Source organism: Cardiocondyla obscurior, linkage group LG25 (genome assembly GCF_019399895.1).
Source record: "Cardiocondyla obscurior isolate alpha-2009 linkage group LG25, Cobs3.1, whole genome shotgun sequence".
Classification (NCBI taxonomy): domain Eukaryota; kingdom Metazoa; phylum Arthropoda; class Insecta; order Hymenoptera; family Formicidae; genus Cardiocondyla; species Cardiocondyla obscurior.
In genome coordinates, this window is record NC_091888.1 from 2,921,562 (window position 1) to 2,945,492 (window position 23,931).

Consider the following 23,931-nt stretch of genomic DNA (forward strand, 5'->3'; position numbering starts at 1 on the left):
AACAAAAACAACACCGAAATGATCGCGATCTAAGACAAATTTTCGAGTAAGCGGAATATACTTTCAAACAATTTAATTTAATTTTCTGTTGATTGAACAAAAACTATATTATGTTTTATAATGTTATACAATAGAGGTACTTATATCCCAGCTACTTTTTTCTTATGAATTTAAATTGCTTATAAAAAAAAAGAAACACCATAACATAACGAACTTTTACGTCACAAAATTATTCGGACCTTAAAAATTATATTATAATTAAATAAACAAACTAATAAATAAACTAAATTACCTTTAATATTTGGTAGGAAATCCTTTATGTTATGGCAAAAAATTGGCGTAAATTATCTAAAAAAATTAATTTTTTCTGTACCAACACGGTTACAGCACGTCATCAAACATAAAGTATTTCTCACCAAATATTAAAGGTAATTTAGTTTATTTATTAGTTTGTTTATTTAGTTATATAATATAATTTTTAAAGTGTCCAAATAATTTTGTGATGTAAAAGTTCGTTATGTTATGGTGTTTCTTTTTATTTATAAACAATTTAAATTAATAAGAAAAAAGTAGCTGGAATATTAGTACCTCTATTGTATAACATTATAAAACAAAATATATTTTTGTTGTTATTTGTACGTGTTTGCTGTTGGACAAAAATTTTCGCTTAGTTACTCAGCAAGTTCGGCGCGGTAAACAAATAACTGGAATAATGTGATTTCAATAACAAAATTTAATATAATGTAATAACAGTCTGTAAACACACATACAATGATCTTGTGAAGATCTCTGTAGACTTAAATTCGAAAATCTTCTTCGTTCGACTAGTCACGACGGAAATCTTCTGATAGGAACGCGAGTAGTTTATCGATTGCAACCGCAGATCTTTACAAGAAAAAAAAATTAAGAAATTACACTTGGTAATTGTCTTCCTGACGGGTTAAAAGGACGATTATCGGCGATTGCTATTACACTGTCGTCGAATTACAAAGCGTGAGAAATGAATTATGAGGAAAAGTAAACTATAGCTCGTCTGGCTAGCGACTCGTCTTTTTCGCGAGTAGGGATAGGTAAGTTCCCCAAGAATTAGATTGTCAGGTAAAATTGATTTAAAGTTAACGGCAAGCGTCGAAAACAAATATAGATGTGAAAATAACAAGATGAAAAATTCGAAACAAATAAGACAACGGAAAGAATATTTTACCTTGCGATAAAAACAAATTTTAACGAGAAATAAGCAGAATAAGCGACCGATTGCCCACTTCGAACAGTACACATGTTAAAAATACAAAGATTAAACGTAAAAATTTAAAAGTGTTCGAATAATTTTGTGAATGACTATAATACAATTACACAGGCCCACAATAAAATACTCTGTGCTGGCGATCTGACTAATCTAGTCTTATATATTTTGATCCGCTGAAACGTTGTACTCAATTTATGATCAAACTTGACCCAAATGATCGAATAATGTCTTACTTTCGTCTGCGCTTACGCACTCCTTTATTTTTAAATGACCTGTAAAGTAGATTTCTTTTACATTTCTCCCTTGTTATATTATCTTTTTTTAACATCTAACAAAATGAGCCATTATGTTTTTATTCCATTGTCCTTAATATCGGTGCTTCATTTCTTTAATATCTTGATGGAATCGCTCCCCTTATTCTTCACTGTAATCTCCAAAATTTTCTAAAAAGTTATCTAAGTGTGAATGGAGAAAATGTAATTTTAGATTCACTAAACATACTAATTCACCAAAATTTTGAACCATGTTAGCTACATTTTTCGAAATCTTTACTTTTATAATTACACAAGGAATTTTTCACTACTTCTCAAAAACTTAACATAAGTCATGCAACTTTTTCAATATATTTTATTGTTGTAATAAACGTTTTGTCCTGTAGCATTGTACGAATTTGAAGACCATAGAAAATTCTTTCTTTTAACTTGGCTTCGGACAAATTCGCAAATTTATGTTCTAAGTATTCAAAGCATTGTCTACCTTTGTCCAGAGCTTTGACAAATTGTTTTATTAAACCAAGTTTAATATGAAGAGAAGGAAGAAGAATGTTTGAAGTAATGGTTTGTGTATAATGTTCGTAAAACTAGAAATTAAAGAGAATCTTTTCGGCCATTGTGTTTGTACGTAATGGTTCTTCCAATTTCGACTGTCCCTAAGACATAGAAGACATTGGTGTTTGGTAAAGCCTGATTGCTGTTTTAAAATCATAAACAAATTTTTTAAATCTCCACAAATTTTTTAGTTATTCCAAATACTTGATTTTCTTTTAAACTTAATTAATATTGGTATATTTTTCTTTCAGCACTACTGAGTATGCTATCGATATTGGTGCATATTTATTCGTATTATGAAGTAACACTGCCTTCAGACTTCGCTTAGAAAAATTTATAAATATCCTCCATTCTTTGGTTTTAGTTCATTCATCATTACTTAAATATTAAAACAATATGTGGCGGTTCCCTCTGACGAATATCGTCAAATGTCGCGTCCTGCTACTTTTCTTTTCTAACCACCTAACAACAGCGGCGGCGCCGCTATTCTTTAAGGTTCTTCCCCAAGTTAATAATGTTAAAAAAGGACCTTCCGGGGTCCGTGCCTAGTTGCATCAGACCGTTCCCTCAGAATGGTCTGTTCCCTTGTAGCGAGCACATGTAGTGCGGCCGTTTTATACGGTACTGTTTTTCTGTTACTTTTTTTTGCATTGAAACTCTTTATTCCTATTTCGATAAAAGAAAACTTTAGTTTCTTTCGATAATAGATTTTGTAATACTAAGAGCTTTATTATTTATTATATTATTAAATTCTGTAACATTAGTCATACAAAAGTAGTAATTTTTAGATTTTTGTAGTTTTTTTTATTTCAAGATGTTAGAAATTTAGTCTAGTGTAGTTAGTTATGAGCCCGCCGCGGGGCAGCCCTCGTGGCCGATCGTTACGGATCGATATCTACTTCCGCGTTCAATTATCGTCTTCGATTCTTGAAGAAGATACCGGCTTGCGTTGCCCTTCCTTCGTAATCATTGTACGGAGATCATAGCGTGTGTTTCGTGTGCTTCTTTTGTGCAGTTTCGTGGTATCAAGTTCTCACTTACCGTTACTCATCTCGTTCAACTCATCTTATTGTTTCTTGTTGAAACGACCGTAATTCTGTGGTATCAAATATCGGGCAGGCGGCGGAGGCCCGGTATGCTCGCCGAAAATGCAGGATTCGAAAAAATTGTAGGGTCGAGAATGTACGAGACTTGATTTGTGACAAATAAATTAACGTTTATTATCACACTAAATAACTTGACGGACGCGTGATAGACGCGGCGTCAATTATTCACAAAGAGTTAATACAGAGTATATGACGCTAGACGTGGTCACGGTGACAAAGTATGATCTGCAAAATCGATACGCTGAAATCGGTAGACGGATCGCGACAATAATTTCGGCGGGCGTATTGACGCCGCCCGTGCGAGATCGCGGATATACTCGGGCGCGCGGTTCGTGACGCAGATAGTTCGTCTAGGAGTGGTTTATCGCGGTGGTCTAACGCGGGATATTGAATATGCGCGGATTAAGAGACGCGACGCGATCGCGATGAGATTTCAGCGCAGGACGGAACACCTTGCCAGGTGTTGTCGTAGCCGAGATTGCTCGGCCGAGACAGAGATCACTCCACCCCGGTTGTAGACAACGGTGCGACAGGATAATGTATTAGACATTTATTAAGTATCGCTGACACGGGATCGAGATCGCTCAAAGGAGGCAAAGTGCGCTTCACCCCACGAGCCGGTCGCGCGAACTTAGTTTTCTACCTAAAGAGTAAAACGGAACGAGCGTCAAGAGTGCCTGACCGAGGCAGAGTTCACTCTACCTCGTTTGTGTGCTCGCACTAAAAAGCGGTCGGATCGGATGTTCGCGTCTAGACAAACGGATCGAGAACGGTGGCGGATAGATCGATTTCTCCTTTTTATATCGCGCAAAGCGAACACGGGGGGTAGCTCGGTACGTGGCGCTTGGCGTGGAGTTCGTCGGTACCACACGCTGTGTGTTCGTTCGGCCGAATCTGATGTCTCTCGGATAAGTCCGCCTCGCGGAACTTAGCGCGCAAACGACAAACGACTTGTCGCCCGAATTATATTTTATCGGTCTTACCGAAGCGCCCCGCGCCCTGGAATTTTCGCCGGCAGGATGGTCGTGCCGGCGTCAGGTGGTTGTTATCAGAGAACGATGCTTTTCGCCGGTGGCATCGTTACATTGTTAATCACTCATTATCAGAGCAAAACAAAAGATCTGCTGACACTCATTTTCGTGTGCAACTCAACTAAATTCACCGGTCTGCACACAGTGTGTTGAGCCTCGTGCTCAGTTGACCGGCAGCTTCCTTAAGTGCGTGGCCCGTATCAATTAATATATTGGGAGTACAAATTAATTCGGTCCGTTTTTATAAGATGGCCCTGGCTGTTACGAATAAATATAGTAACAGCTAATTTCGGTAAACTTCAGAGAGATTAGACATCTGTCAACAATGTTCAATACAGTTCGCTTAGAGTTTCCGTCAAGAACCTTGTTTCTTACTCTATTGAATATGGCGAATTTTGTACTAATTAAGCAGCATTTGGTTTAGCAGCGAGAGGTTTAGTTTTCTGCTTTAATTGGAAAAAAAGTACAGCAAAAGCGCATCGAATGATTGTGGAAATCCATCACGGGCGATCGTTATAGACTACAATTAATTTGTTTGAGTCGTGCACTACGAGAAAAGCGGCCGGAATTCGAGCAACGACATGACAAGATTATTCTTCTGCATGACAACGATCGGCCTCATGTCGCAAAATGTGTAAAAAGATATTTAGAAACGTTCAAGTGGGATATTTTACCGCACCCGTTGTATTCTCCGAACATCACTCCTTTTGATTACTGGTTGTTACAAAAATGCAACATGATTTGGCTGGCCACCGGTTCACTTCTTTTGTTACGTCAGGTTTAGGAGTAATTTTAATGGAAAGATTACCGGTTCTCAATGACTAGGAAATGGATCGAGAGCAGGTAAAGGGTAGAGAGAGAGAGACGCAACTACCAATTCTTGCGTGACGCGTGCGAGACAACGTCACGCGTATTAAGCGCTAGGAATGTATTAGAACGAGGAAAGATTTGAATTAGCGCGATTTTTGTTCTTTTGAGGGAAAGAATTTTACTTCTTGTTCCCAGGGAAAGAACCGGAGGTGTTTTTCGCAATAAATGGAGCTAAAAAGGTTCATTAAAAGAAAATTTCAGAAATCTGTTTTAAAGAGATTTAATTTAACATTCTTTTTTTTATTTTTTTTTTTTAAATTGATGTTAAATAGAGATGATATAATTAAAATTTATAATAATGATAAACCCAGAGATTTTAACTAAATTAAATAAACAACACATTTTTTATATTTTACAAAAGTGCGCGGGAAAATAACATAAGAAAAGTTCAAAAGAAAATAATAATATTTAATCGAGGTCGATCTCGATTATTTCCGAGATCCTGGCCGATGATCTCGGAAATACACGATCAATCAGCCTGATCGGAGCTAAGAAGGGGTGTTCCACCCCGGGATAAAATATGAGGACGTTCTGATCAGGAGATGCCCTGCTGGCTTCTCTCCTGATCTCCTCAGGATCAAAGGAATCAGGGCCTATCGTGAAGGCCCTTTCGGGGACGGGATCCGTCCACGGAGAGCAAGTCCTCCGGAGGAGCTCGAGGAGAGGATCTATGATCGCTCTGGGTTCCTCTTGCCCGCCGAGGGACTCCACGCTCGGGGCGGGGGAGGGGGAAGGCTCTGGGCCGTCAGACTCTTGCCAAAAGACGGTGTCGTCATCAGCAAAGGAGTCGACCTCCTCAGGCTCCCCAGGAATAGGTATCGGGGACGGAATTGGAGAGGAGCATGCTCTAGGTGCAGCTCCTGGAGAATGAATCGAGATGTCCGGAGAATAGGAAGGAGTCGTAGGGCGGAACTGCTCCAAATCAGGCTCGGGTTCGGTCGCATTGACGCTTTTTCTCGGCGTATTCGGAGAAGGGGGGAGTTCCCTAGGTTCTTCGACGTTCAGAGGAACTTCTTCAGGAGCCGGCGAAGTCGGGGGAGCTGGGGGTTGAGGGGACCACGACCTCTCTCCTCTTCTTCGGGGAGGGTCGGTTCTTATCTCCCCTGGCGCCGCCGCGAATAAATATTGTATAAAGAAGGACTGGATAAGGCCCCTCAGATTCCGAATTTGCCGATTTCGGCGAGCCCGGCTTTTCTTTAAGGTTCTTAAGTTCGATGATTCCACTAAAAGGATTTCATTTTAATGAATTAAATTAATAAATGAATCTTGGAGGAGAATATGGCTGGGCATCACGTCTCACAGCTCCTTTCGGATCTCTCCGCTGTCACCCCAAGCTTCTCTGGTTCCTCTAGCCGAATGGAGCCTTACTCAAGTCAAGGTTTTGATAGTCACCATTTACTGGCGGCATATCGCAACCCCCGACAAAAGGAAACCCGCTAGATAGGCTGAAGCACCCGAAAAAACGAGAGGATTCGAGGGAGAGATAACGAAATAATTAAGCGTGAACGGCACCCTGACTATTCCCTTAATTTTCATTTTTTACATATATAAATATATGAATACAAATCAAATAAAACTATTTAGTGGAACCGTTAAAGGAAAAAGGGGAATAAATAAATGATAGCACTTACTACTTGTTGTCTTCAAATTCACTCGGATGAGATCTCGAGATGGTTCTTTATTTCGTCCACAGCAAATTATCACAACACTTGAAATTTCTGAATAACTGAGTAACTGATGAAAGCTGGATTTTTAGAACAGAATTGAGAGCGAGCGTCGTCGGGACGCTCGGTTTTATAAGCTCGGAAAAGGGGAGGACCAGCGCCAGATTCTAAGTCTTATCCAAATTTTGAATTCTATTTGTTAGGCTTATTCCTCCACTTTTCCGTCTTCGCAATTATTGGTCGCCCTTCTTAATTTTCTAAGTTTTCGCCCTTAGTTTCTAATTTTTGGTGAGGAGTTCCCGATATCTATTGGTCCAGGAGAAAATGTTTATGAGCTCCCCTCTACATGGTTTTAGCCCTTCCAAGCTTCCAGATAACAGATTCGAAAAAGCTTTAGGTAACTCTTTTTTTACCGGCAGCGTGCAATTGCTGCCTGAGTTTTATAGTTTCCAGCCGCGTATCCCAATTTTTATTATTACAGGCTTTTTGCCTCCTTTTTTCTAATCCCTAGGATCCGCGGCGAAATTTGATTTTACTGAATTGTTTTTCTTCCAGAATTTCCCTCGTGTTCCGCCAGACATTTTATTGTTAGTTTAAGATATTCCAAGTCCTTCCGAGCTATTAATGTTTTATGAATATTTTGACAAATCTTTTCGTTTCGATTTTTTTATATTCCACATCTGTTGCACAATTGTTTTTGGTTCCTTCTTTTATTTTATACATCTGGCGATTCAGGATATTCCGTCAGTTAGAATTATTTTTTCTGGAAACTTAGAACCGTCTCCTTTGGTCCCAATACATTCGGTATACCTTTTACTATCTACTTTATCTACCATGTGTCGGAAAAAGGAGATGTGGAGTTACAGGACGTAACACTTTCAAAGAAATTGAAAATTGGCTCTTAATTTGGATCGCCTCAAAAGATGAGACATTTTATAACGATGGGATTCGAAAATTACCTGAGAGATAGGAAAAAGTAGTATCCAATGATGGGTAATACTTTGATTAATCTGTTCTGTTCTAAAAGTTTTGAAATAAATGCATTTTTACCACAAAAAAACGGATCGAACTAATTTGTACTCTCAATTATACGCGGCAGTAGAGAATCAATAGTGAATCAAATAGACAATCAAATGCGAATACTCAATAAGAATACTGTGCGGACATTCATCTCAGTGAAACTCATTGCTAATTCTCATCTCATACGAACACGTGCGTAATCACTTGTTCCCTGCGTGATTCTCCTCATCGAAGGACTTTACAACCACCTTCTCGATTCGCGTACGATACGGCCACCTTTGCATTAACATCCTCGCGGTGTTAAAATTAATAAATTTCGTCCTTTTTTATTACTTTTCCAACAACATAGCCCATTATAGCAAGCACCACATATCGCATGTGGTACCTAATTGGTTTCTTGATTAGCAATTTTGAAACCAAAACAACTCTTATAAAAATTTTTTATTTTTTTAGTTTTTTTTACGATTTTTTATTGTTTTGTATTTGCCACAAATATAACAAAACATATCTGGATTTCCGTTACATTTATGTATGGAAAGAAATGGACACATTCATTGTTACGTATCAAGCCGTACACGATGATGATTTTAACGAATGTATGGGTAAACACAATATACAGGGTATCCAAAATATTATTAGCAATATTAAAACTGTGGGTAGGGAATCAGATTTGGAGACGAAAAGTTCTTTACAAATTTGTAAAATTTGTAACAATTATTGAAAAAAAAATTAATTTGTCTAGCGCATTAGCGACAAGGAAGCTACGCGTGAATGAGCGCGACAGACGACGGCGCCATTTCTAACCATTCGCCTGTCGCGCTCACTCACGCGCAGCTTCCTTGTCGCTCATGCGCTAGACAAATTAATTTTTTTTTTAATAATGGTTACGAATTTTACAAATTCGTAAAGGACTTTTCGTCTCCAAATCTAATTCCCTACCCACAGTTTTAATATTGTTAATAATATTTCGGACACCCTGTATATCTAAATAAACACCATACAACGCTTGAAATGAATTATTTTGTAAGCAAAACTAAACAAAGTTGACCGACGACACTCAGCGACGAGGTCGCGATGTACACGCCTATCGCATTTGATTAGTTCCCAGAATTGTAAGAACTCACCACGTATTCCGATAGACAGAATTTTCGTTCCGAAAATTTTACTTCCTCATTGTACTTTGCAGAGCAAACGACGTAAAATAAAATCGAATAAAGTAATACAGCGTTACATATATTTGACTATAGCGATGAAATTATAACTTTTACGTTATCACAAAACATTCATACTTTTTTTAAAGCAGGGGTGCGCAATTAAATTTTTTGGCGGACCAAATGTAAAATTTAAAGTTACACCGCGGACCATATTAATAAAATTAAATTTACATTTGTATGTCTTCTTTGAATTATCCAGGAATTACCAAGTGGAGGTGAGACGTAGTCAATTTCCTTTGTTAAAAATTTTTTTTGTTTTTTTTATTTTTTTTGTTTTTTTTATTTTTTTTGTTTTTTTTTATTTTTGTTTTTTGTTTTTTTTTTTATTTTTGTTGTTTTTTAATTTTTTGTCTCTTTTTCATATTTTTACGTATTTAGTTATTTCATATATTTTTAATTATTTTATATTATATATTGTAATAAAAAAATAAAAGTTTTAAGATAAGGGTAATTACTTGTAAACACTTAATGTGAAAAATGTGCTTTTCCATCTTGAACCAATTTTTTAAAATTTGGTTCGTAAGTGATATTAACCACTAGCATGCAATCGCGCAAATGTTTATCAGTTATTCGATTTCAAAACTTATTTTTTATTAAATTTATTTTCGAAAATGATGTTTCACAAATATATGTAGATCCAAACATTGTGCATAATAAAATACACATTTTTTTTTTAATTTGGAAAAGATTGTTCAGGAAGTGTGTCTATCCAAAATTTGACAACATTTGTTTCGGCAAATTTCTCTCGTAGTAAATTACTTTCTTGAAATTCAATAATTTCCAATTGTAGTTTAGCCTTCTCGAGATCAAATAGTTGCACTCCCATATTGATCCAATTACCATTTGTCTCAAAACTAAATGGGCATTGCAATGCTTTTAATAAATCCTTAAGTTGACAAAAATCTGTAAATTGGAAAGCAAATTCAAATTGCAAGTCTTTCAAAAAACTCTCGTATTCTTCGAGCTGTGGAATTTTGTCAATAGTGTTATCAAAATGTGCTTTTAATAAAGGAAAATGAATTAGTTCTCTAGAATTTAAATCATTTTCAAACAGTTTTAACTTTCTTTGGAAAACTTCAATTTTTTCCCACATGTCGCAAATTAATTTTCCTTTTCCTTGCAAAGTTAAATTCAGATCATTGACATGTGAAAAAATATCACCCAAAAGACATATTTTAACAACATTGTTTTTATTAGAAAGAAACTCAAAATATTCCATAACAGATTTTGTATTTCGACTTTTAAGGAAATTCAAAAATTTATCTAGCAGAGTAATTAATCTTTTAAGTGCGTTTCCCTTGCTTAACCAGCGTATATCGTTATGCAAAAGAAAATCAGTGTATTCGGAATTACATTCTTGAAGGAAAGCTCGAAGTAAGCGATGCTGTAATGCTGAATGAGATCTCAAATAATTGATGAGTTACATAACTTTATTTATGACATCTTTAAATTACCCGAAAGTTTTGCGCAAAGAACTGCTTGATGAATTATGCAGTGTAATGAAATGATTTTAGGATTAATTTGCTTTAAAAGTGCTACAAAACCATTTGCTTTTCCAATCATTGCTGGTGCACCATCAGTGACTACAGAAAGGACTTTTTCATATGAGAGGCCATTATTGCTCATAAATTGTTGAAAATTTTAAAATAATATTTGACCAGTTGTTCGATTATGCAATGGCAACAATGTCAAAAATTCTTCTTTATAATTATTATTTAAAATATAACGAACAAACACCGCCATTTGTGCTACATCAGATGTATCTGTAGATTCATAAATTGCAAGCGAGAAAAATTGTGTTTTTATAAGATCAGTTAATATATTTTCATGAACTGAATTTGTGCAAATTTCAGTTTTACGAGTTATGGAGTCACAAAACAGTGGAATTTTATTAAATATTTCAGCAATTTTTTGTTTATTATACAAAATTATATTTGAAATTTGTATCATTCTTTACCTATTTCAGAATGTGAAAATGGTACCATATGTTTGGCTAATATCCATGCAATGCGCAAAGATGCTTCAGAACATTTTTCCTGTTTAGACATCAAGCGTTTTATTATTATTTAAGAATGCTTGAAGGATGAACAAAGACTATTAATTTTTTCTGTTCTAAGTGAAAAACCCTTTGGAAAATCTTTATCATATTTTGCCATATGCTTTGTGTCATAATGGCGACTTAAGTTTGCTGCTTTGCACACAGCAACTGTTTCGTTGCAAATCAAACATGTTGGTTTCGCATTTTTATAAGATGGAAGTATAAAAAAAATTCTTCAGTCTATTTGAAGCATATTTGATGTGTGAAATATATACAGATGTCGCGCGGTAAATTTTTGGTTATACGTTTGGACGACAGGGTCGCTGCCTATTCTTCAGTTAGTTAAGTTCAGTAAATATAACGAGCACGTGCGGGTTAATCAGAAATACATTTCTTTTATTTTGCGTTCTCTATAATAAAGCAGTTACCGCCCGATTATCCAAGTTTATTATCAATATACCTATAACACTATTTTGATTGAAACGCTCTGTTTTTAATATCGACTTTTCGACGCTTTGATTCAGACATCGTGAATAAAATGTGTAACGGTGCATCCGGCGATGCACCGTTCCGGCCACAACATCTGTCGGCCGTCGGACACAACACCGTCCGGCGGGGACCCGGGACGCAGTGCGCCTCAAACATTATATTTTTAATTAAACCAAACGCGAAATATAACGGCAGCGTGCTCGCAGTCGTTCCGCGGCTAAGTCCATCCGCGGAATTAGACGAGATATCCCGAGCGCCGCCGAACCGCGCCGTCGACGTCGAGGCCCGTCGTTTCCGAGCGCGCCGCTTCCAGGGGCCTCGGCGTCACGCGTCGGAATACGTCACAAGCCCCGCTGAGCCCCGGCAACCCTGCGTTGTTACTTTTTACGTATAAAAAGTCGATGTCGGGACTCAGCGGCACCTTCTTCATCCGTTCGCTCTCGAGCGAACAAGAACCGATCCCAGAGCACGAACCATGGGGTGAAGTAATCTTCGTCTCGGCCAGGAACTCCTAGCGCTCACGATCCGCTCGTTCCGATCTACCAGTTTCTCACGACTCGTGGGGTGGAGCGCACTCCGCCTCCTTCGAAGACTTTTGATCCTAAGTCTGCGTTACGAATAGACCGGAGCACCAAGATCCCGTTTCGTACCGTCGTGATTCTCGGGGTGGAGTGCTCTCCGCCTCGGCCGAGTACTTTCTGGCTAAACGACACTGGTCAAGGTGCATCCACTATCCACCGATCTATCGATCGTTCGCGACCGACACCCCGTCGAAGTCATTGTAAACCGCGCACCTAACAAACCGCGACCATACATACAATTGTTACGCGGACCACGCCCGCCGTTCCACGCCCACGTTCCGCGTACCGCCGGCCCTGCCAAAAAGGATCTTTTATAGATCTACGTTCGACAACGTATCGCGCCGAAAACTGCGCCCACCGATACGCGACACCCACCGTGACCATCCGTGAACTTTATTGTAGCGCACGCGTCCTATCGATTGCGATCTACGGACCCGACGTACTCGCCGCGTAATTGTATATCGTCCATCTCGCATTTTATCATATCTGTCTTATCGCATATTTATATCGACGTCGCTTGACCAAGCGCACGTCTTTGTTAAATAGTAATAAATGTTATTCTTTTGTTACCAAATTCTGTCTCAGTGCATTCGGACCTACTTAATCGAATCCTGCATTCCCGACGAGCGCCCCGGGCTCGCTAGTCCGATATTCGATATACGCGACGAAAGCAGGTCGTTTCAAATAAAATTAAATGTGTCTGTAATTAGATAAAATTGAAAGGTGAAACAAGATCAAGAGCGTACTGCGATCAGAGCAAAATTAATTTTTGCGTACTATTGTAACGAGATCCCAAGAGAGACGCTAGAAACGTGTTTTAGCTCACTGGTTCAGTAGCAATCTAGGTAGCCACTGACGCTGTCACAACGTGTGGTGGGAGTAAAGCTATAATTGTAGGCGCAGCGGCGCAAGCTTTAAATCGCTATCATTACCATTGTGCTTAGTAGTGAAACTTCCAATGTAAAAGCCGTGTTCTTGTTTGTAACAGCAGTTAAGATGTTTGAAGGAAACCGTCTTATCTCTTTCATACATCCGAACAGCGGCGAAAAAGATAGACATGGCCCCCACCACTGAAAGCACCGAGCACTGAAGGCACCCAAAGTATGCATCAGTCAACAACTTTAAACTATAGTTGTGAGAGCGGACAGCGCCAACGGCTCGAAACTATCATATTGTTACGCCGGGAACGGGTTAGCGAGCGTCTCCGCGTTCGCTCTTCTCACTCACTCGTCTCTCACTCTCTCACACTCGCGGCACTAGAGCTCGGCGAAAGAAAAAAAGACGTTTTAGAAAAGAACAAAACGATTTAATATCAGAACTACATTAGGGATTACATCCACACCGATCAAAGTCTCGGGCAGAACTGTCAATTCATAATTAATAAATAGTCTTCGTTCCCCTGGCAACGGGGAACCGAAACTTCGGAGCGAGCCGGCAGCTTCATGTGGCTCCGTATACCGAGCGTAACAATATTGTCTTTTTTGTTGAGTCACACTTTTGGTAACTCAGGATCTTAATCGCAATATCGCATCACTGACATGGATAAACAAAAAAAAAAGAAAAACAGTCTAGCATTACAAATAAATAATTGAATTATTTTTTAACTTTTTTGTGAAATAAGCATGGACATCGCGGGCCAGATTAAAAACCTTGCGGGGCAGATCTGGCCCGCGGGCGGCCAATTGCGCATTCCTGTTTTAGAGTATTGAAAATTTGGTTGTTTAGTCATAATATTATTGCGACCTAGCTCGATGTGAAGCTTACGGCCCGCGCGCGACTTTGTTCTAATCGCAGATGAATTTACCGTCCTAGGAATGATAACAATCATACCATCTCAGGTCTGTTGCACCGTAGCCGGTGTTGTAAAGTCCGTTCTCCGGACAGGAAGTTTAAATGAAAGATGCAGAATTTTAGAGTTCAATTGTTGTTTTACTTCGGCGTTGTCTTTTTTGTATACTTTGAACGTTAAATAGATGTACGGACGGAAGTACGTGCCTTCTGTTTGATCAAGTAAAAACTACCCGCGGCGGTTCGCGGGCCGTTTTTAATATACTCAGCTGTTATTAAGTCAAAAACTGTAACAATTTTCAATTTGCGGGTAGCAACCGCGACGTTCTTGAATTGTCTCGGCCGATTAAAAATTCCGGAGTAGCCTGATCGGCGAGGTTCTGCAGATTCGGCGGTTTTGCTTTGCGCGTGCAGAACCTTGCCGGTTATATCTGAGTTCCTTGTTGCCAAAGACTTGGGATATAACAGGCCTAAGTATGAAAAGTTTTTCTGACTTTGACAAGAACAACTAATCGTCGGAGACTTCACAATTTTATTCTCACATCATTACATCTCCTCTTAAAAGGCAGTGTATCTTCGCTGGCATTCTTACCTCGGTAAACCGGAAAATGAATTCAGCTCACATCATAAATCGAGTACAATGTTTAAATTTTAGGTTAACTTTGAATTTATAATGTTGGAAAACATATTAAAATATGATTTTGGCAACTTTTTTTTTTATGAACCGTAGTCTTATTAGAATTTCAATATTTTCGAAATTTTTATTTATTTTTTATAATTAAAAAAACTCAGACGTGATGGAGCAATTCTGACGTCAGATTCGAATTCAGCGGACCAAAATACATAAGACTAGATTAGTTAGATCGCCAGCACAGAATAATTTTTTTGTGGGCCTGTATTATCAATCATCAGATATAAATAAATTTTATGTATATTACAGAATTCTCTGTACATTATTACAAATTTTTAGACGTTGTAATATCTGGAGGAATAGAAATTTATGGTATTACGGCTGCACCTATATTACGACGACAGAAAAAGAATAATACCATTCTTGAAGATCACAAATTTGTTGCCTATCGCGATTTAAAAACTATGTCGTTGCAAGATGCAATAAGGATGTCAGTACATATTGCTCTTGAATGTTGCAATATGATAAATGTTAAAATTATTGAATTTGTCGATGATTGCGATAAAGTGACACAAAATGATTTAAATTCCCCATTTATAACTGAAATTTTAAATGATTTACCTCAAATACGACATTATACCAGACTTGTAATTCCTCACGAAAATTTTTTAGATATTTCGTTACCCGAGAATGTTTCTACAACGGTGGTTACTAAGTTATCCAAAGATGAAAATTGTTTAATGGTCATAGGATATGACATTTTAACAAAAAATAACAAGAAATTATATCGACAATTATTGTCTTTGTTAATGCCACAAGGTTTTCTATTAACTCTAGAGAAATTTGATGTTATTTACGATTATTCATGTTTGAAAACATATGAGTTAGATATTATAGTTGAAAAACAAATAAATAACAAAGTACTTTTACTATTAAGAAAAACACAAAAAGTTGAAAAAATTCAATACCAAATTGTACATGTAAATAATTATGACTTTTCATGGGTTAATGAATTGAAATCAATTATTAATGAACAAAAAGAGATTAACGCAAATGCAAAGATAATACTTGTTGCAAAAGACTTCGAATGCGGCCTATTAGGTCTTATTAATTGTTTGCGAAAAGAATCAAGAGGAGAAAGGATTAAAAGTATATTTATTCAAGATAAGAAAGCACCTAAATTTTCTTTACAAGAACTGTTATATATGGAACAGCTAAAATTGGATTTGCCTATCAATGTTCTCCGTTCTAATCATGTTTGGGGATCTTATAGACATTTTCCATTACCACAATTACAACCAAAACTCGTACAAAATGCTTGCATTAAGCAAATGGTTCGTTGGAAAATAAATCTTTATTGTGCAATAAATTATTGTTTTAAGTATTTATTCTATTTGTATGTATTTACACTAGGTACCTGGAGATTTGAGTAGTTTTTGCTGGGTACAGAACAGAATGCCTTCCAATAATGAATGTGAAAATCTTATAAATGTAATATACGCGCCTCTTAACTTCAAAGATATTATGTTGGCTACGAACAAAATTAACATCGAATCTATTGAAGTAACTGATTACAAAAGTAATTTTTTCAGTGCCATTGGTTTGGAATTTGTAGGATTTAATACACGTAGACAAAGAATAATGGGAATGATATCTCCTGAAGGGTAAAATAATAAATTGTTTTTATTAATGTTGATACAATAATAAAATTATTTTATATAATTAATCTTAAATCTTATAATTAATGTAATTAATTATTTTATTAACTTATTAATTATTTTATTAACTTATTAATTATTTTATTAACATTATTTTTATTAACTTAGATTTAATTGTTGGTAGGAAATGTTTCAAAAGAAAACAAAAAATAATAAAACTACAATATTTTTAACTTACATACTTTATGTAATCAAGAAACACGGTAATGTCTCGCGTTAAGTATGCACGCAGCGAGACCTATTTTGTATCTTTACGCGAGTTCCTGAGTTGCCAATATCTAAAATTGTCGGATTTTATTAACGGTGATCAACTTCTAAGTATGTTTATTAAAAAGTTTAGGGTCGTATTTAGAAACAAAAGTGTTTTTACATTTGTTGTACATAGTTTAGAAACCGAGATATGACGATGTGAAGTCTAAATTAGATGTTGACGCGAGCGTTTGCAAGAATGTATAAAATTTGAGGAAGTATGTTGATCAAGTGCATAGAAAATACACAGAACACACAGTAATTGAAGAATTGCACTTTACTTTAATGTCACCTAACACACTAAGAATCACCGCGTGTGAGTTTCTATGAAAGCAAGTTACAATTATGTCACGACGCGTGACATGGTCTGCTGCGTGCAGAAAAAAATCGGCACGTACAATGTGAAATAAGCGTATGAACACAAAGATCAGATGGTTCACTATATAAAGTTATGAAGACGCAAAATAGCTCGTAGCAAAAGAATTTTCTTTGACTAGTGATTAATGCGAGAGCTTGAATAGATAAATGATACTATTTTCTAGAATTTTTTTTACATCAAATAATGTATACAGGGTGTCCCAGTAGATGTAAAAAAGTTCTTAGTTGTAGGTTGGGCTTCCGAAAATAAGTAGAAAAGTTCTATACGGTTTTGTAAGTTAGGCGTTAATAACTGAGAAAATAACATGTAAAGATTTGACGCCCCCCATGCAAGTAAGAACGCGCCGCTGAAAGCTATCGAGACGTTAGTGGACCTAGACGTGTGGCTTATCTTACTCTATTCACAAAGAAATAAGTAATCTATGAATCTCTGTAAATAGAGTAGTGGTGTGGCAGCCCACTCTATTTACAGAGATTCATAGATTACTCATTTTTTTGTGAATAGAGTAAGATAAGCCACACCTCTAGGTCCACTAACGTCTGGGTAGCTTCGAACGGCGCGTTTTTGCTCGCACGGGGGGCGTCAAATCTTTAAATGTTATTTTCTCGGTTATTAACGCCTAACTTACAAAACCGTATAGGACTTTTCTACTTATTTTCGGAAGCCCAACCTACAACTAAGAACTTTTTTACAATCAACTGGGACACCCTGTATACATAGATAGGAATTTTTTTTACGAATTGTCATGTTTTTTTCCTCTTTGCGGAGGAAAGCCGAGATCACAAAAGCTGGGCGCGGATTCGTGATCCGCGCTCGGCCGTTTACACAAGAAATAGCGGAGAGGAAAAGGCGGAAATCCTCCTGCTTGACTCGACATGCTGTGAATTACAAAATACTTAGATTAGATTTGGACACTAAGCACGAGCTTCGCCGTGTCAAATTGAAAAATTACATTAAAATTGCGAGAAGAATGAAAATTTTACTGTCGCTACGCGCGGGGGCTAGCTCACCCAAACAGAGAGAGGCAAAGTTAGGCTGGGAGAACTCTTTGTCGCAAAGAGAATTAGTATCACACAAAATAAGTCACAAATTTTTAATAAAGCAACAAAAAACCTCATTTATTAAAAAAAAATTATTATTGTTGAAACACCTCGTAATTAACCTCGTAGGGAATCAAATAAGAATTGAACAAAAGAGTGGTGCACTTTCGCTAACGCAACGAGCACTGAATTACACGTGGCAAAAAAAACTTAAAGATTTTCTATCGGACGGGGTTTTTTTTACGTGCGAGACGTTTCAGAATGTTTTGGCGCTGGCCAAACACGTTTCCGACGGTGTCGGAAAAAAGGAGATGTGGAGTCCGAGGACGTAACACAATTATTGTTATTAAAATTGTGTACGAAAGTATTTAAAATAGATTTCTTAATAAATTTAATATATGCCAATTTTGCATTTATATATTTATGTTTTTAATATGTCAATTAATTAATGTCAGTGTGTGTACATCCAACGTCTATTTTTACTTTCAAAAAATTAAAACATATACGAAATGTTCCAAACAACGTGTCGCTCCCGAAAAGAGACAACGGCGCTATTCATTTGTCACATTCATTTAGTCCGCAGCTTTATTGTCGTTCTTAATACCTTTGTTTCGACTGAGATGATATTGGATCCGACAAATTTATAAAAATCCCAGTTTTAAAAAATGATAATTTTTGCGTGAACACTCACATTGATGGGGTACATGTTTCTTCAAAAGAAACATGCCCTTTCGATTGATTTACTCAAATAATTATGCACGCTGTTAGGAAAAGTACTTTTAAAAAAAATATATGAAGCGTTTTAATCACCCGTTATTTACACTATCGAAAAATATTCTTAGTAGAGGAAAACTTATTACAGCGGATTATATCACTCGAGCTAAAATATTAATGGAAACAAATATTTGCAAACGTTTATCCAAACGACAAATTGAATTTGTAAATGCAAATTTCAACATAGCGCATTTAATTGATATATTTCTTTATGAAGTGCTAACTGTAACGAGAATCAGTAAGTGCAGCAGTTGCGAATATATTAACACAAGACGTTTTTCAAGTTTGTATATTAATATAGATATACTCATCAAAAAAGGCTTGAGAAATATTCAAGAAGCCATTAATGACACAAAATTTGACGACTTAAATTATTCAGTCCACTGCAATTAGATGCAATGCAATAGAATTGTTAATAAGATGCACGAATGTGGGACGCATGTATTTTTAGACACGAGTTTAATAACTGATCCAAATTATATAAAACATGTTCGTTTTGAATCGACATTAGATAGATTGTCAAAATCTATTTTGGTAGATGATAAATAATATGTACTTTGCGGTGTTATAAGTTATAAGTTATATTAATTATAACATGCAATTAAATGAAACATAACAGAGTCATTACGTTGCAATTGCATTTACTGGATTGCATTGGTATAAGTATGACGGCTTAAAAAAGATTAGAAATATTATTTCAGTACAAGAAACATTTAACACTACACACAATCATGTATACACAAAAATAATATTACACTATTATATGTATATCCATTATAAGGTAAATATATTAGAATTTTTTTTTATCTGTCTATATTTTTGAGATTATTTCATTATTTTAAGACGAAATCATTATTTCTTATTTACTCTTTGCACTGTCGAAAATGTTTCACGCGCGTAATTTTGAAATTTTTCGACAACGACTAGAAGATCGTCGTGTACCTGCAAAACCATTTACACTATTGTTTCGAGACATCAAAGTTTTTGTAAGAACTCGTCAAGAACTGTACGAAACCATGGTCAGTACTCCTCGATACTATCAAAAACGTTTCGCGCGCGAAACTTTGAAATTTTTCGATAAAGTTTTGTATCATTTTTATTTATAAAATAAAATTTTATAAAACTATCAAATACTCCTCTAAATACGTCAAATAATCAGAAAAAGTGGTCAGTACTATTGGACTCAAAAATTAATTTTTTAAGAACTTTTTTTCCAGTAAGAAATAGAACATCGAATTGATGTCGAATCGATCTCAATTCGAAATCTCAAATTAATATCAATTTTTTGATCAATTTCGATACTCTTGTGGTCACAGATTCGATGTTTTATCGTCTTTAAATTGACGTTTTATCGATATTGAATCGTCTTTATTTTGATGTTTATTTGATATATTTTTTTTTCTAATATTAATATAAAAAAAAAAAAATTAAATTTGAATACATTTTTTATTTTTTATACAGGGTGTCCCAGATCAGTGGACGATGCCGAAAATGATAGGTAGATTTAATCAAATTAAAACGAAAAGTCCTGTACCATTTTGAAAAATTCTCAATAGTTTTCAAGAAAAAAATTAATTTATGTACGCGTAAGAGCGACGAAGAAGTGTGGGCTGAGTGAGCGCGACAGACGACGGTGCCATTTCTAGTCATTCTACTGTCGCGCTCCCTCACGCGCAGCTTTCCTGTCGCTTTTACGCTTATACATTTTATATATTTTAATTTTTTTCTCGAAAACTATTGAGAATTTTTCAAAATGATATAAGACTTTTTGTTTTAATTCGATTAAATCTACCTATCATTTTCGGCATCGTCCACTGATCTGGGGCACCCTGTATATTATATCTTATACATTTCTTATACAGGGTGTCCCAAACATACGTAAACAAACTTTTAGGGTAGATAGAACGTCTAAAAAGAAAACGAAAAGTCCTATATCGTTTTCTGAAATTCTTACTCGTTTTCAATAAAAAAATTAATTTATATACACGCGAGAGTGACAAGAAAGCGTGGGCTGAATGAGCGCGCGATGTATATTTGATATGTAATTTTGCATCGATAAAATTTGATCAAATTTACGTCGTTTCGATGTCGACTCGATGTTCTATTTCTCACTGGGATTTTGGCATTAAAAAAAAAATTTTTTTTATTAGGTATTCTAAAACTTTGCAAAATGAAGGATTTGCGCTTTTCAATACTATTTTATCTCGATTTTCGGTGTAAAGTTGGCACCCCATTTTTCAAATTTTAATTGTAGCTGTAAATTCGCAGAACTCTTTTTAAAAAGTATAAAGTACTCTTATACTCATTCAAAAAAAGCTAATAATCTAGTGAGTACTATTCCATTTTAATGTTGGGGTGTTAACTTTACACGCTCAAACATTTTAATTTTTATCTCAATAACTGGTGATAATTTTATCAAGTTGTATGTGACTTTTTGTCTTCAATTTCAATTTTTTACCTACAGTTTTTGGGAGCGACACGTTGTTTAGGACATTTTGTATGTATAAATATAACATAACTGTTATAAGATACATATATACATAAATTAATTTTATTTTTAACTATTAGGTTTAGGGGTATGTCAAATATTTGTTTGTCTGACAAATATCTTAATTGGATCATACCAGAACAATGGACAATGGAAGATGCAGCAACAGTTCCAGTTGTATATTGCACATGCTATTATGCTTTATACATGAAAGGTAAAATGCGAAAAGGAGACAAAGTTTTGATTCATTCTGGTACTGGGGGAATAGGTCAAGCCGCAATCAATCTTGCACTTTACGAAGGTTGTGAAGTATTTACAACAGTTGGAACCGTCGAAAAACGACAGTTTATACAAAAAACCTTTCCCTCTATTCCTGAAAATAATATTGGAAATTCTCGAGATACTAGCTTTGAACAAATGATTATGCGATGTACACAAGGTCGTGGAGTAGATATCGTATTGAACTCTTTAGCCGAAGAAAAATTGCAAGCATCTGTGCGCTGTTTAGCAAATGGTGGTCGTTTTTTAGAAATTGGAAAATTTGATATGATTTCCAACAGTTTATTGGATTCATCTATTTTTCATAAAGGAATCAATTTTTATGGTGTTTTAGTAGACAAGTTTTATTTAGCAAGTTTGGAACAAAAGAAAACGTTGTGGAAAGGTATAACAAAAGGTTTAACAAATGGCGCTATTAAACCATTATGTAGAAAAATTTTTGACACAAGCGAAATAGAAAATGCTTTTAGATATATGGCTGCTGGAAAACATATTGGCAAGGTATAATTTTTAACATATGCAAAAATATTGTAACACAATATACAGATTTTTACAAACAAAACATAAAATCTAAAAACTGTATTTCAACAATAAGAATTCAAGGCGACAAGTCATGTAATATTTTGCAAAATTTGTAATTATAATTGCATAATTAATTCAAACTTCTAAAAAAACGAGCGTCAACAAAGTTGTGTGATAAACGCGGCAGAGAAAGGCGAGTATTTTTTAGAGGAGATAGACAGAATCAACACGCGACAATAAGTAAACAGTAAATGACAGGAGATGATTGCACGCGCAGTTAGCCAATAGTCGTGCGCTGACTCTGTTTATCTTTTATAAAAAATACTACCTTTTGCTTTGTTGACGCTCGTTCGCTCAAAAGTTTGAATTAATTATTCAATAATGATTACAAATTTTGCAAAACATTACATAACTTTTTGTGTCAAATTTTTATTGTAAACACACAGCTTTTAAATTTAAAGTTTTGTTTTGAACGCTTAACATTTTCTTAAAATAAAAAAAAAAATTTTAATAACTAAGTGCTATTAAATCACTAATTATAGCGCTCCATTAAACTTTTTAATAGCATAAAAAGTATGTTAGTCCACATAAAACGTTAAAAAAATAATTGACTTAAAGTTACCATAAATCATTTTGTTTTATCACCTATTCGTAGTTTTTACTATTTTTTAAATTGGTTAAACAAAAATAAAAATTATTTTACACAATTAAAGTACGTACTCTAATGCATTGGGAATGCACTGGTCAATTTAATATAAAATATACTCAAAAATTTTGAAAAATGATTTTTTACTCAAACATTTATTTAATACATAAAGTATGTAATTAAACGTACAAATGGATACCGGTCCCTGGTCGCAATCAATGTCAGAGAAAATTACATCATTTACATTGTGATTTAAAGCCAAAAGAAATAGTAAAAACTAGATTTTAGATATCTTTGCATGTGCATTGTTAATTTTTCATGATAAAAATAACAAAAATTAAATATACTGTTCCTTGACCAACGACTGAACATTCGCCATTGTCACCTAGATGTACAGTGCTTCCATCGCTTCTTGATTTGTAGTCAACCAGCCAGTCTCTTCTACAGGTAATGTGTGCTGACGCTCCGCTGTGTGTCAGCCATGTATCTTCAGCTTTGGCCTTCAACATCATGTTAATTTCTTTTGTGAATAGAAGCGAGTCATGATTTTGTCTGTTCTTTTGCTTTTGATCGTGTGTAATTATCAAAGCGTAGTCACGAGACTCTGAGCGACTTGAGTCACCACTATACTGTCTATTTGTTCTGCAGTTACGAGCTATATGCTCCTTTTTGTGGCAACGATAACATTCTACCACTCTCTTGTTCTGTCGTTCCTTGTTTGTCTGTGTATTTTTCGTATTTTTGATCTGCCCTTGTTGTCTTTTCTAGTTGTAACCGTGAGAACCGTTGTCTCTTCACTGTCTGTCCCCAGATATGTTTCTTCTTCTATAAGACTTTCTTGAAGATAGTTTACTGTTTGACTATCAGGATCTACACTGCTCCACGCACTTCTTAAATTCCTGTACTTGGTTTGCAGACTCGCTAAAATTTTTAAGATGACTACCAGCTCAAGAATTTTCTCTCCAAGATCTTGAAGTTGTCGCGCCATATTTTGTATTTTCAACACATGTTGAGCTACGGTATTCATTGACTGCATTCTATATTTGTGAAAACGTTGACTTAACAGAAGTTTATGTGTTTATGTCTTTTGTTCGTGGACTGTAGCTAGTTTTTCTCACATATCTTGGGCTGTCTGGCAGGAGAGTACTATGTGTATCTGTTCACTATCCATGGCCGACGACATGAGAAACTTTGCTTTTGCGTCGTCTTTAATCCATTTTTTTTCTTTGACTGAATTGAGGTTAGCCGGTTTCGACCTGGTTCCATCTACGACATCGGCTATTTCATATGCGATAAATCAATTACTCATCTGGAACTTCCAGCTCTGATAA

At 35.7% G+C, this 23,931-nt stretch overlaps 1 protein-coding gene and 1 pseudogene across 3 annotated transcripts in view; one reads left to right on the top strand and one right to left on the bottom strand.

Moving 5' to 3' along the window:
- The window catches only part of LOC139111866 (fatty acid synthase-like), a 297,920-nt gene that overhangs the window by 196,325 nt on the left and 77,664 nt on the right, over positions 1–23,931 (top strand). For 2 of the 3 annotated variants that reach the window (XM_070672437.1, XM_070672435.1), the window contains 3 exons: positions 14,815–15,839; positions 15,919–16,169; positions 21,234–21,933. In XM_070672437.1, the coding sequence (XP_070528538.1) occupies positions 14,815–15,839; positions 15,919–16,169; positions 21,234–21,933 (1,976 nt within the window). The remainder of the gene's footprint in view (positions 1–14,814; positions 15,840–15,918; positions 16,170–21,233; positions 21,934–23,931) is intronic. The other variant, XM_070672436.1, reaches the window with a different exon arrangement.
- Positions 587–2,435, bottom strand: LOC139111704 (uncharacterized; annotated as a pseudogene).